At 50.1% G+C, this 15,254-nt stretch overlaps 1 protein-coding gene across 8 annotated transcripts in view; it reads left to right on the top strand.

Moving 5' to 3' along the window:
* The first annotated feature begins 314 nt into the window (after positions 1–314).
* Positions 315–15,254, top strand: part of LOC101867429 (CD99 antigen) — a 48,536-nt gene continuing 33,596 nt past the window's right edge. For all 8 annotated transcript variants that reach the window (XR_001487611.4, XR_006695449.3, XR_012430459.1 and 5 more), the window contains exon 1: positions 315–489. Coding sequence is in view for 4 of the 8 variants with exons in the window: in XM_005592879.5 (XP_005592936.4) it covers positions 423–489 (67 nt within the window). In the remaining 4 variants the exon portion in view is untranslated. The remainder of the gene's footprint in view (positions 490–15,254) is intronic.

Raw genomic sequence — 15,254 nt, forward strand, 5'->3', positions numbered from 1 at the left:
GGGCTGTAATCTGGGAGGGACCCGCACTTTCCCGAGAATGTTGTAGTCCACTTTGCTCCGGGTCGGCGCCGCCCTGGCTACGGCCTTGTGGGTGGGGGAGGGGGCGTGGGCAGCTTCTCGAAAAGGGAGGGGGGTGTCCCGTGCTCCCCTCGGTGCTGCCTGGGGCCATCCCCTCCCGCCTCCCCGTTCGGTCCCCTCCCCAGGCCCGGCGTTCCCGCCCCTTCTGTGCGCGCGTGGAGGCCGGGGCGGGGCGGGGCGGGGCGGGCGCAGCCGGGGCTGAGCTTGCAGGGCCGCTCCCCTCACCCGCCCCCTTCGAGTACTCCTCGGGCTTCGCACCACCCGGCCCGTGGGGGAGTATCCGTCCCGCCGCCTTCGCCCACGCGCTGCATTCGGGGACAGTCCCTGCGCGCTCTGGGCGCACCATGGCCCGCGGGGCTGCGCTGGCGCTGCTGCTCTTCGGCCTGCTGGGTGCTCTGGTCGCCGCCCCGGGTGAGCGAGCGGAGGGATCCGGGTGGCGGGACGCAGAGGGCGCGGACCGGGCCTGGGGATCCGCTTGGGATGCGGGGTTGCGGGGACACCCGCACCCTCCTCCCTGCCTAGCGGGACGTGCTGTGCCCGCGGGGGCCCAGGCCCGGAGGAGGCCCCCACTTTCTCCCTAACGCTTTTCCTGGAGCCATTTCACAGAGAAAAGTCAGCGTTTGTTGTCGGAGTTGTAAACTCTTAAATTTGGGGGGGCCTTGGGAGAGGTGGCATACGATTCTTCCCAATCTAGGGGACTTTCTTACGGATCTCTGCCCCTTTGGATAAGCCCCTCACCCCACCCCGTTATCTCCCCGCAGGGTTTGGGGACCTGCGTCTTTAGGCCGCGCGCGGAAGCCGCCCTGGAGTTGCCTGTCAGAGCCACGCCCTGCGTCCCGGGCCTAAATTTGGAATCGCTGGGAGCCGGAGACGCGGGTGGTGGGGGGAAGGGAAGGAAAAGTTAGAAAAACACTTTGAGCCCTGAATATGTTCCAAAATACTGTGGATGCAGGCTCTGGGCATTTCAGCGCGTGTGCGCCAGGCAACACGGGGCGCCGAAAGAAACGTGTGCTTACCAAATTGTCCATCTGTAGCGGTGGAGAATTCGGGAAACAAAAAGTATCCAGGGAAGAGCGAGCCACGGTCACCCTCCCACGCACGGCCTAAACCGGGCCTATTTCTAATTGTTACTCTAATCATGTTTTTCTGTTTCCCTCCCTTTGAAAGGGAAACGGGACCCTGCTGGATGTGGTGTGTTATCTTTTTTCCAGTGGCCAGTGCATTTTTGCTTTTAAGTAGGCAGGCTTTTAAGTAGACCGGCTTGCAGGTGGTGTAGACTTCAGGACCGGCCTTATCAGGGTTGGACATATTTAGGAAGGAGAGGCGGGAACGCCCAGCCCTGGGGAGGACAGAGGGGGCCCGGTTTGTGTTGAGGGGATCTAGCTCAGCCTGGAGCTGTGGTGACTAGACCGGGTTTGTATTTTTAGGGAGGAGTTGCTAATGGGTTTACACCCTGTTTAAAGGGGTCCCGGGTATCCTAGAAATTGTGGTTTCACTCGGTAGAGGTTAGAGATAATGAAGCCTGCTCTGTAGAGGAAAACTGGGAGGATTTTCCAGCCTGCAGGGGAGGTTCCAAGCAGAGCTTCCTGTTTCTCCCTTTTCTTCCTAAATGGCCTTCCTTCTTGCCGGCAAGCTGCCACCACGAACGGGATGGCTCTGTAGGGTTTTATCAGCTGCATTTATTCCCAAGGCACCCTTTAGATGAAAGGGTTTTTTCTTGTCTCTCTGCGAATGCATTTCTTCATCCTTCATGTGTTCCTTCCTTTCTTTGCATCTACTGTGTGCTTGGGGTCAGGGAAAAATATATCCAAGGGAGTTCTGGTGGCCTAAGAATTCAGTTTCCTGGAGAACAGAAGCATCTGAACAGGCAGATGGGAGACAGGGCAACAGGCACCATTATAGTTCCATCACAAAATAACTCCGGGGTTCCCAGTGGTCAGTCTTGGTGAGGGGCTGGGCTACGTTTTGAAGCCCTGGGGACAGTTTTGCCGGCTGGTCTGGCATTCCAGGTCATTGGAGGAGAGTGGGTGGAAAGCCTTATATTCTCTGAGCCCCAAACAAGTCGTTGCACAGTTTTTTTGTTTGTTTTTGTTTTGTTTTGTTTTTTGAGACGGAGTCTCTGTCGCCAGGCTGGAGTGCAGTGGCGCGATGTCGGCTCACTGCGTTGCACAGTTTTTAAACCCATGGCAGTGTTCATCTGGAACTCCTGATTTTGGAGGCATACTGGGCTTAGGAACTCCAAGCTGCTGATGTTTGAGTAAAGGGAAGCGTAGCTGTCTATGGGGTGGGTGGGTAGGGAAGGGCAGTGGGACAGGGGGATAACAGGGGCCAATCTGTCCTTCAATTGCAGAGGAAGGCCTGGCCGTCGGCACTGATGGATCTCCCTGAGGGACCCTTCTCACCTCGTCTTTCCAGTCTGACCCTGCTAGAGATGGAGACAGAAACAGCCTGTCCCAGTAATATTAGTACACATGTTGTTTCATTAGGAAAGTTGACTTTTGAGTTGATGATGCTCAGAACACACTTTCCTATCGAGCGATATGCATCAGGTGCACAACCCCGTTGAGCCTGGAGTAGGTTCTCACACTGGTGCTGATAGCCCTGGCCTGATCTCAGAGGGTTGGGGACCCTGTGTTCCTTGGTGTCTTCATAAATTCTCAGGGGTACAGGTGGGATGTGGTGAGGGGTGGATGGACAGAGGGAAGTGTATAGAGGAAAAGAGGAGGCTTCAGCTTTGTAGAGAGCAGGACGTCCCCACAGGGCGACGCTGGCCCGGAGGAGACACTTTGTGATGGTTGCAGACATTTTTGGTTGCCACCCTGGGGTGGGACCTCCTACCATCCTGCAATGGGTGGGGCAGCTTAGGGAAGCTGCTCAGAATCTTTCAAGGGCCAGAACGGCCCCCAGCACAAAGAATTCATCTAGTCCCAAATGCCAATAGTGTTGAAGGTGGAAAAGCTTGAGGAGGGCTTGGGAGTTGTATGTATGCGCTGATTCAGGGCTGCCCCGTCCCAGACAGTAGAGCAGCGCACATCCAATGCATCCGTGCTCTCCAGCAAAGGCTGATTTCCACCCCCGGGCAAAGGCACAGCGGCCTGTGCAGTTTGAAAAACTCCAAACACCCACGGAACTGCCATCTCTTGAACAATACCAGGCCTCTTCAGGATTCCTTCACCCCAGTGGAGCAAGCGTGGGCTTCGTTTTTTTACTCTCCAGAGCTCTTGTCTCCTGCCCGTGTGGGTGTGTGTGGAAGTTATTAGGAGAATGTTTCTGGGCAGAGGAAGTGGGTTTTATCATCCCGCGAGTTTGCCTTGATTTTCCACCAGCATGTTTGGCTCTGATAAAAGTTGATTGCTTTGCATTTAACTCCCTACTAAAGGCCGGGCATGGTGATTCAGGCCTGTAATCCCAGCACTGTGGGAGGCCAAGGCCTGTGGATCACATGAAGCTAAGAGTTCGAGACCAGCCTGACCAACATGGCAAAACCCCGATTCTATTAAAAATACAAAAATTACCTGGGTGTGGTGGTGAGCTCCTATAATCCCAGCTACTCAGGAGGCTGAGGCAGGAAAATCACTTCAGCCCAGGAAGCAGAGGTTGCCATGACGTGAGCTGAAATCTTGTCGCTGCACTACAGCCTCAGTGACAGAGACTCAGTCTTAAAGAAAAAAACAAAGAAAACTTCCTGCTTTAGCTCTTTCTCCTTTCTTCTGTGTATGAGACACTGTTCAAATACAAATACGTGTCTTTACACTGTGGAGATATTCAAGTAAATGATTGTTTGTCTGGAAATCACTTTTCTTCCGGAAGGTTGTGTGGTGGGTACATGCTGTCATTGAGAAAAAAATGCAGCTCATACAACACTTCTCCCAATTCAGCATTTAGGAATCATGGCGGGATTTCATGGATACTGTCTGTCTGGAATGTTTTCAGACTTAGATATCTTCCCCCAGAGAGATAGACGTCTCAGTAGCCACATGGGCCTTGTGCTGGTTTTCAGTCCTGCTGAAAATTTTCTAATTACTCTTGTTACTTTAGGGGAAAAGAATTACATGTCCTTTGTGATTTATAGACACAGTAAGAAATAAGACCCGTGTGTCTTTAGGGGTGTGAAGGAGGAAAAGTCTTTTTTTTTTTTTTTTTGAGATGGAATTTTCCTCTGTTGCCCAGGCTGGAGTACAGTGGCACGATCTCAGCTCATGGCAACCTCTCCATCTCAGGTTCAAGTGATTCTCCTGTCTCAGCCTCCCAGTTAGCTGGGACTACAGGTATGCGCCACCATGTCTGGCTAATTTTTGTATATTTAGTAGAGATGGGGTTTTGCTATGTTGACCAGGCTGAAAAGTATTTTTTTGAGGTGGGGTCTCATTCTGTTGTCCAGACTGGAGTGCGGGGGTGCAATCAGGGCTCACTGCAGCCTCTACCTCCTGGGCTCAAGCAATCTTTCCACCTCAGCCTCTGCAGTAGCTGGGACTGCAGGCACATACCACTGTGCCTGACCACTTTTAAATTTTTTTGTAGAGACAGGGTCTTGCTATGTTGCCCAGACTGAAAAAAATATATATATATTTTTTTGGAGACAGAGTCTTGCTCTGTCACCCAGGCTGGAGTACAATGGCAGGATCTCGGCTCGCTGCAGCCTCTGCCTCCCGTGCTCAGGCAATTCTCCTGTGTCAACCACCTGAATAGCTGGGAGTACAGGCACATGTCACCATACCTGGCTATTTTTTGTACTTTTAGTAGAGGCAGGGTTTCACCATGTTGGCCAGGCTGGCCTCGAACTCCTGGCCTCAAGTGATCTGCCCACCTTGGCCTCCCAAAGTGCTGGGATTACAGGCGTGAGCCACCTGAAAAATCATTTAAAAAATCAACTGTCCTGCGTTCTTACTTGGAAGGGACTCCTGTAACCAAAGACGGGAAGAACAAACCAAACTTTATTAACATGCATTTTTCATTGATACACCTAGAAATGGGTAGTTTTCAAGGAGGTGGCTTGGATTCTAACTGCTCTAGCATCCTCAACAAAGAACAGTCCATTTTTAGAGAACTGGCAGAGAAAGACAAAAGACTTTGAGTCTTCAGGGGCAGCAACTAAATAGCAGAGAAAGGCTGGTTAGTGAAGCTTGTTCATTCCGAATCCTGTGGTTCCGAGTCCAGGCCCATGAGGATTTTCCGCTGTCTTCCGTGGTTCACCTCTGTCCTCCCAGTTGGGGAGGTGGGGTTCGGATTGCTTGTGAATGTGGTCTCATCATTGCTGGTATAGCTTCAGGCTGCAGGCTGTCCAGGGCTTGAGGATTTGCTGATACTCTTTTTTTTTTTTTTTTTTTTTTTTTTTGAGATGAAGTCTCGCTCTTGTCCCCCAGGGTGGAGTGCAATGGTGCGATCTTGGCTCACTGCAACCTTCGCCTCCTGGGTTTGAGCAATTCTCCTGCCTCAGCCTCCTGAGTAGCTGGGATTACAGGTGCCCACCACCATGCCTGGCTAATTTTTGTATTTTTAGTAGAGACGGGGTTTCACCATCTTGGCCAGGCTGGTCTCGAACTCCTGACCTCAGGTGATCCACCCACCTCGGCCTGCCAGAGTGTGTTCTTTTTTGATTTATCCCAGTCTCTTGTCTGAAACATGGTAGCTCACCAAAATTTCTACTCCCGTTTGTCCAACTGATAGTATCTTTTCACATCTCTAGAGACCAGAACGACTTCCTCTTCTTGAATTTCCTGTTCAGTATTCTTTCTTGGCTTGGTTCCTTGGTGAGTTTTGAGGAGATGGTGCATGGGTGTGTTTTTCAGCTTTGTTTTAGTATGACTCAGGGTTGCCACCACGCCTTGTACGGTCTCCTAGTCATAGTATTAAAATTTCCCCTGAGCAGGAAACCAGAAACTTCCTTTCTTCTCCCCCAGAGTCAGATTCAAACCAGTGTTTCTCAAGTGGGCTGTGAAAGTAGCATGCAGCCACCCGCCTGACAGAGAAGAAAATTCAACAGAGGAGAGGATAAAACGCCCACAGGGTGCATGGAAAGCCTTGCTAAAGAAGCCACATGGGCAAAGCTTTTGTTCCGCTCCCTCTGCCCTGGTGGACTGGGCTGGGCTGAGATATAATACATGTTCGTCATTGTGGACGGCATTTGGATGGGTCTGAAAGCGATTGCAAACCCCTTTAATTCGCTTTGATTTCTCAACTGAGTGGTGTCATGGGCTGGGGTGGGTCCCCTGTTTTTGAGAAGCACTCGAAAGACTCTGATTTTCTGCAGCTTTTCGGGGAGCAAAGCCGTTGCTCCAAGAGCGCTCTTTAAAAGCTGACAATAATGTATTTGGTTGAACTAACAGCCCTTCTTGAGGAGGCAGCAGACTGGCCAGAGCTGTTGCATTCCAGGGGTTCTGCAGGCATTACTCATCAGAGGCACCTGAGCCTGGATAGCCTGACTCTTGTTTGTTTCTGCTTTGCCTGACCCTGCAAAATTATTGTCCCAATGCACCCTGGCAAGCATTGATCCACGAGGGGATGCTGAGCAGAAGGAGCTTTCGTTTCTGCAGGAACACGATGGACTGGAATGATGACAAGAATAAACACACTGCATTGTCTTTTAGGGCCAATGGGCTTACAATTAGGTATACAGATGTTATAACTACCGCCAGAAGCCAAATATTGCCAGTCGGCGTCTTCCGCTGCTGTTGCTAGCTATCTTCTTCTGGGGGAAATGGGTTGGGTTCTAAATATGAATTCACATAGGGCTGTCTTCGATGAATTCAGCACAAAATAGTCTCAGCAATTGAAGGGACACACTCAGAGAGAAGTGTTAGGCATTTAATAGAATAGCAGGACAGGGAAGGGTTTGGATCTGGGCAAGCAGGAGATGGGTATGAACACCTGACTTTCGAGACCCTGCCGAGGTGGCCTTGAAGGTAGAGGCCCTCTATGTTGATATCTTTACTCAAGAGGCTGTGGTCCTTTGGTGCTAACATAGCATCCAATAGACAGACAAGATGGACAGCTATAGCCACCTATGGGAAGCGGTTTCTACTCTTATTAAACTACAAGCCCCTAGACACTCATCATATCATAAACATATCACTGGGCAGTGGCTTGCAATCTTTTTTCTTTTCTTTATTTTTTAGACTTGCCCAGGCCGGAGTGCAGTGGCACGATTGTAGCTCACTGTAGCCTTGACCTCCTGGGTGCAGGTGCATCTCTCACCTCAGCCTTCCGAGGAGCTGGACCACAGGCATGTGCCACCCTCAGCTCATTTTAAAAATCTTTTTGTAGAATCGGGGTCTCACTATGTTGCCCAGGCTGGTCTTGAACTCCTGGGCTCAAGCAAACCTCCTGCCTCAGCTTCCCAAAGTGCTGGGGTTACAGGTGTGAGCCACCATGCTCAGCCTGCAATCTTTTTTTTTTTTTTTTTTTTTAGGCAGGCTCTCACTCTGTCGCCCAGGCTGAAGTGGTGTGATCTCAGCTCACTGCAGCCTCGAACCCCCAGGCTCAGGTGATTTGCCCACCTTAGCCTTCTGTGTAGTTGGGACTACAGGCACGTGCCACCACACTCCATTAATTTTTATCTTTTTTGTAGATACAGAGTTTCGTTCTGTTGTCCAGGCTGGTGGACATATTTTAATCCTACAGAGTCCAGGCTAAAAACACACCAGTAACTGTGATGCCCATCCCTCCTGCATTCCTGATTTCTGAGTGACGGTTTGAGACACAGACCTGCTTGACCACCCTCCAGTGGCTCTTGCTGATCTAGACCCGAGGTTCTCAGCTTTGACTCCATTGCAGGAAGCTTGGAAACGTCACTCTTGCCCAGGGTTACCTGGGTAGTCTGGTTTATAGACATGTTAGGCGTTTTAGTTTTTTTAAAAATATTTTTGAGAAAAGATTTTGCTCTGTCACCCAGGCTGGAGTACAGTGGTACAATCATAGCTCACTGCAGCCTCAACTTCCTAGGTTCAAGTAGTCCTCCCACCTCAGCCTGGAAAGTAGCTGGGACCACAGGCACGCCTCACCATACCTGGCTAATCTTTTCTTTTCCTTTCTCTTTTCTTTTCCTGTCCTGTCCCTTCCTTTTCCCTTCCTTATCCCTTCCTTTTCCTTCCCCTCCCCTCCCTTCCCCTCCCCTCCTCTTCTCTCCTCCTCCTCCTCCTCCTCCTCCTCGTCCTCCTCATCTTGACAGAGTCTTGACAGAGTCTTGCTCTGTTGCCCAGGCTGGAGTACACTGGTGCAATCATGGCTCACTGCAACCTCCGCCTCCCTGGTTCAAGCGATTCTCTTGCCTTAGCCTCCTGAGTAGCTGGGACTACAGGCATGCACCACCACGCCCGGCTAATTTTTGTATTTTTAGTAGAGACGGGGTTTCACCATGTTGGCCAGGATGGTCTCGAACTCCTGACCTCATAGTCTGCCCGCCTCGGCTTCCCAAAGTGCTGGGATCACAGGCGTGAGCCACCCTGCCCAGCCTATTTTTTTTTTATTTTTTATTTTTGAGACAGAGTCTCGCTTTGTCATCAGGCTGGAGTGCAGTGGCGCAATTTTGGCTCACTGCAACCTTTGCTTCCCGGGTTCAAGTGACTCTCCTGCCTCCACCTCCCTCAGGCGTGAGCCGGCATGCCCAGCCAAATTTTTCTTTTTTTATAGAGACAGGGTCTCCCTACGTTGCTAGTCCTGAACTCCTGGGTTCAAGCCATCCACCTGCCTTGGCCTGGCAAAGTCTTGGGTTTACAGGCAGGAGCCACTGCATCCCGCTATTAGGAATTTTTTAAAAGCCCCTCGGAGGGTCTTCATGTGTGACTGAGTTGTCAAGAATCATTGTTATTTTGCTGGATATTCTGTTTCTTCCCTCCTACACGAGAGTTCCCACGACTGCTTCTCGGATGTGAACGTCTGTGCCATGGATTACATTTTTCAAAGAGCATTCAGTTTGTTATTTCATCTTCAGTGAGCCCTTAAGATATTTCTCATGGGTCTTTGGTAGATAAAGACACTGGGGTCAGAGAGTTCAGGAGCTTGCTGCTGACCACGTGGTCAGCATGGGGAAAAATGCATGTGGACATGAGCTCTGTCGGTGGCGAGACCTGGGCACAGGGGCTGCTGGGCCTGGGACTTGGTGGCTGCGTGTGTGGGCTGAACAGAGCTCCCCAGGCACGGCCTTGTGGACCTTGAGGGATGCCTGCCTTCACCACTAGTGTGACTTGAAGGGGAGGAGAATGTCCAGTGATGGGCATTTTGATATGGAAGAGAACTCCCATGAATCCTGATGGTGAACTTGTCTCAGACCAGTCACTGAGGCCTCTCCAGCTCCTCGGGGTCTCCGTGTTCTAGGTATTCATGTGTCCTTTCATCCATTTACCCATCCATTTATGTATCTATGCATCCATCCATCCATGCATCCTCCATTTATCCATCTATCCATCAACCCATCCTCCCATTCATTTACCCATTCATCCATTCATCCATGCATGCATGCATCCATCCATCCATCCATCCTCCCAGTCATTTATCCATCCATCCATCCATCCATCCACCCACCCATCCATCCATCCTCCCATTCATTTATCCATCCATCCATCCATCCATCCATCCACCCACCCACCCACCCACCCACCCACCCACCCATCCATCCATCAACCCATCCATCCATCAACCCATCCTCCCATTCATTTACCCATCCATCTATCCACCCATCCTCCCATTCATTTATCCATCCATCCATCCATCCATCCATCCACCCACCCACCCACCCACCCACCCATCCATCCATCAACCCATCCATCCATCAACCCATCCTCCCATTCATTTACCCACCCATCTATCCACCCATCCTCCCATTCATTTATCCATCCATCCATCCATCCATCCATCCATCCATCCATCCATCGTCTCATTCCTTTACCCATCCATTCATGCACCTGTCCATCCATCCATCCATTCTCCATTCATCTTTCCATCCATGCATACATCCATTCATCCATCCTTTTAGTTCATCCAGCCACTCATCAATTGATACATCCACCTATCTACCATCCACTCATCTGTCCATCCATTCACCCATCCTTTCATCAATTTACCCATCCACCATCCATCCATTTATCCATTCACCCATTCACCCATCCATCCATCCATCCATCCATCCATCCATCCACCTATCTATTCACCCGTCCATCCATTCATCTATCCATCTATCCACCTACCCACCCACCCACCCAACCATCCATCCACCTGTCCACCCATACCTCCATCCATCCACCCACCCACTCATCCACTTAACTAGCCATCCATCCACTTATCCATCATTCATCCATCCGTCCACCCATCCACCTACCTAGTCACCCACCTAAACTCGTCCATCCACTCAACCATCCATCTGCCTATCCACCCGTACCTCCATCCATCCCCTTACTGCCCATCCTTCCACTCGTCTACCCAATTACCCATCCATCTGCCCAGCTATCCACCCAACCATCCACTCACTCATTAATTTATCCACTCACCCAGCCATGCATCCAACTATCCGTCCGTCCGTCCGTCCATCCATCCATCCATCCATCCATCCATCCATCCATCCATCCATCCATCCATCCATCCATCCATCCCATCCATCCATCCATCCATCCATCCATCCATCCGTTCACCCACCCACCCACCCATCCATCCACTTACCTGCCCGTCCATCCACCCTCCCAGTCCATGGCTTTCTCATGCATTCCTTCAGCCAACATAGGTTGAAGTTAAATGTGCTCTTGGTGCTATTTGCTGTGGGCCCAGAGAAGACATACCTGGTCCCTGTTTTTTGTTCTCTGCCTGGGAGGTAACAACCAGAGCATCAATTTGGGCATAAAAGCGCCATTGTGGATGGAAGGCCTGGATGTGTGGAGGCACAGAGCAGGGACCATACTTGCTCAGGGGGTCAGAGAGAGTTCTCCCATGAGGGGCCCTCCCTGGACACTGAGCTTCCAAGAGTGAGCAGAGCAAGCCAGATGTAAGGAAGAGGAAGGGTGTCTCAGCCTGGTAGCGAAGCAGTAAGAGTGATGATGGGGCAGCTGCAGTTCATCTCAGGCTAGAGGAGCTGCAGGGGCCAGATGGTGGCCAGCCTCTGTTGCCATTGCTGAGGAGTGCAGATTTAGGCTCCCCTGAAGGGTTTGACGCAGAAAACTGTGCAGGGACACTTAACTTGCTGAAGGCCACTCTTTGGATAACAGCATGGAGAACAGGTGGGAGGGGCTGGGGCTATTTTTGGCAGAGCCTGGATAAGTCAGCGGAGATAGAAGAAAAGAGACAAGCTATTTTAAGAGATATTAAGGAAGTTAAGATCTGTAACAGGTCCCTGCCTGCAGAGTTGACCACACGTTTGCATCATGTGGGTAGGCTTATAGACACCTGCATCTCACCTTGGAAAGTTTCTGATTTAATTAGCCTGGGCATGAGGACTTAGGAAAACCCCACAGATATGTGTAATTTGCTACTGGAGTTAAGAACTGGGGTCTGGAGCTGTGCTCCTTAAACTGTAATATGCTTACAAATCGCCTCTGGTAATGCTTGTGAGAAAGTGCTTCAGGTTGGCCAGGGAGAGGATCACGGAGGGCTTCCTGGAGAAGGTGACATTCTCCTAGGGCCTTGAGGGGTGAATAGAAGTTTTCCGGGTTCGGAAAGAAGGAATAGGCTTTCATGGCCAGGTAGAGGATCCAGTGAGGCAGATGAGGGGCCCAAATTCTGTGACCCCCTCCCCCCACCGCACCCCCAGGATACCCCTGTATCAGTCCCATGGTGTAACAGCCTAATTCACAAGATGCTGCAGAGGGGAAGGGATTTTAAATTTTCCGAGAAAGACAATGATATATTTTGGACTCCATGAGAAGTACTGTTACTAACTTGTTTTAACCTATGTACATGCAATCTTCATCATTCAAGGATTCTGTATTTGTGAACTTGCCTACTTGCTAAAATGTATTTGTCATCCCCACGTCAACATTCCCGGCATTTAAATTTTTATTTTTATTTATTTATTTTTTTGAGACAGAGTCACTCTCTTGCCAGGCTGGAGTGCAGTGGCGTGATCTCGGCTCACTGCAACCTCCGCCTCCCGGGTTCAAGTGATTCCCCTGCCTCAGCCTCGCAAGTAGCTGGGATTACAGGCACGCGCCATCATGCCCGGCTAATTTTTTGTATTATAGTAGAGACGGGGTTTTACCATGTTGGCCAAGATGGGCTTTATCTCCTGACCTTGTCATCCACCCGCCGCAGCCTCCCAAAGTGCTGGGATTACAGGCGTGAGCCACTGCACCCGGACTTTTCTAAATTTTTATTTATTTATTTTTTAACTTTCATTTTAGGTTCGGGGATACATGTGAAAGTTTGTAACTTAGGTAAACACATGTCATGAGGGTTTGTTGTACAGATTATTTCATCACTGTGGTATTTAGCCCAGGACCCAATAGTTACCTTTTATATTCCTCTCCTTATCCTTGGCGATTTTGTTCATGCACAGAACAGCAAAAAAATTGAACTTCTTTTTTCTTTCTTATTTTTTTTGAGATGGAGTCTCCCTCTGTAACCAAGGTTGGAGTGCAGTGGCATGATCTTGGTTCACTGTAACCTCTGCCTCCTGTGTTCAAGTGATTTTCCTGCCTCAGCCTCCCAAGTAGCTGGGATTACAGGCATGCACTACCATGCCTGGCTAATTTTTGTGTTTCTAGTAGAGACGGGGTTTCACCGTGTTGTCCAGGCTGGTCTTGAACTCCTGGCCTCAAGTGACCCACCCACCTTGGCTTCCTGAAGTGCTGGGATTACAGGCGTGAACCACCGCGCCCGGCCAGAATTGAGCTTCTCAGTAGCTCATGTTCTCAGTTGAGGTTCAGCAAAGCCAGACACTGCCTTCTCAGGCCAGCACATACTGTCAACAGGGTTCTTTTCAGGTCTATTCGGTGTCCTGTGTTTTGTGTTTTCGTGCTTTTTGTCAGTGATTTTGCGCTTTCAAATATCCCCAAATCAGTGCTGACATGCTACTTAGCGTCCCTAAGTACAGGAAAGTGGCACAGTCTCATGGGGAAAATACACATTTGATGAGCGTCATTTAGACACGAGTTATAGTGAAGTTGGCTTCGAGATCAATATGAGTGACTCCACAATGTCTATTCACTACGTTGTCTTTAAACAGAAACCCACATAAAACGCACTTAGGTAGTGATTGGTTGATGACCTCTGGGAACGCAATCCTGTCTTTTCGTAGGAGCAATAGTTCACTGTTCACTAATTCAGTGTTCACTGAGATTTTATAAAATGTAACTACTTTGAATAACAAAGCTGTAGTCAACAAACTGAGCTGTTAAATGTGTGTGTGTGTGTGTGTGTGTGTGTGTGTGTGTTGGCCTTGCGTCATTTTACAGAGACACACAGGGCTCCGTGAACTGCTAATAGTTGGGACCGGCGGAGGGTTTATTTCGAGCAAGCCCCGAACTGCAGGGCAGAGACCACTTTGAAAGGAGACCAGCAGTCGGGGAGTGACTGGCATGAAGTTGGAAAAAGTGCTGAGGCTGCTAAGTCAGTTTCCGGTGTTTCCACGTTAGCGTTGGGGGGTAATGACTCAGTTTCCTGTAGGAATGGGATCTGGGCTAGCATCTGCCTGCGGAAGGGGTGACTGGGACAGAGAGCAGGGAACCCCGAGCAGCCCTGCCTTGCTGTCCTCTGAGCCCCAGAACTCCTGAAGGCAGGGTCCTTCAGCATCACCCTGGAGTTTGTTAAAGATGCAGGCTCATGAGCCTCACCCCACACCACAGAATGAAGATGTCTGGGGGTGAGACCTGGGGTTCCACATCTCCCCAGGTCCCTGGCAGGGTGATTCTGAGAACTGCCGGTGTGAGGTGTGCTCAGCCCAGCCCAAACATTCACACCATTCTTTGGCCTCTTGTGAAACTTGGCATAGCTCAGGGGACATTCCCAGAATTATGGCACGAGAACAAAAGAAAGTTTCCCACTTCTTACCAGACATATTGTAAAATTACAGAAAAGAGCTTGTTCCATCACGTCTACACCCTCGTGCTGTTGTCTCAGTTAAGATGAAGCCGAGATGATACCTTGTACGTTAGGCCACCCCAGACAAGGAAGCGTGTGCAGCTTAACCACCTGCATATAATGCAGTTTAACCACCTGCATATAATGCAGTTTAACCACTTGCATATCATTTTTTTTTTCTTTTTTCTTTCTTTCTTTCTTTTTTTTTTTTTTGAGACACAGTCTCATTCTGTCACCCAGGCTAGAGCACAGTGGTGCAATCTCGGCTCACCGCAACCTCCACCTGCCGAGTTCAAGAGATTCTCTTGTGCCTCAGCCTCCCAAGTAGCTGGGACTACAGGTGCATGCTACCACGCCCAGCGAATTTAGTAGACATGGGTTTTGCCATGTTGGCCAGGCTGGTCTCGAACCCCTGACCCCAATGATCTGCCTGCCTCGACCTCCCAAAGTGTTGGGATTATGGGAGTGAGCCACCACGCCCTGCCTATTTTTTTGAGGCAGGGTGTGTCTCTGTTGCCCAGGCTGCAGTGCCATGGTGCAGTCTCAGCTCCCTGCAATCTCAACCTCCCCCCCAGGCACAGGCCATCCTCCCACCTCAGCCTCCCAAGTAGCTGGGACCACGGGTGTGTACCACTTCACCTGTCTAATTTTTGCATTTTTTGTAGAGACGGAGTTTCATCATGTTGCCCAGGCTGCTGTTGAACTCCTGGGCTCAAGCGATCCTCCCACCTTGGCCTCCCAAAGTGTTGGGATTATAGGTGTGAGCCACTGCACCCGGCCACCTATATATAATTTTCAAGCTAAGAAGACAGACGAGTTTATTGCTAGAAACACGAATCCCTTTCCTTTCCATAGTTCACCAGCAGAGAATGTTTCCAGGCACAGTGGCCACTGTCACCCACTGCGTTCATAGCTTTCCATGAGGGGAACAGATTGTGCTGGACTCAGCGGTTCAGTCGAAAGTGTAGGGTGTTCGGTGAACTTGGAGTTCCTTGCACTTGTCCATAATTCCTTGCACTTGTGTTTTCTGTACTCAGATATTCAGTCACTGGCACACATCCTGGACCCAGCACTGGAGTGTTTCTGAGACTATGACACTCCAGTGTATTCCTGAAGCAATTTATCACACTATTAAGCTCTTTTCTGTAATTTTACAATATGTTTGGTAAGACCTCGGA

Source organism: Macaca fascicularis, chromosome Y (assembly GCF_037993035.2).
Source record: "Macaca fascicularis isolate 582-1 chromosome Y, T2T-MFA8v1.1".
Lineage (NCBI taxonomy): Eukaryota > Metazoa > Chordata > Mammalia > Primates > Cercopithecidae > Macaca > Macaca fascicularis.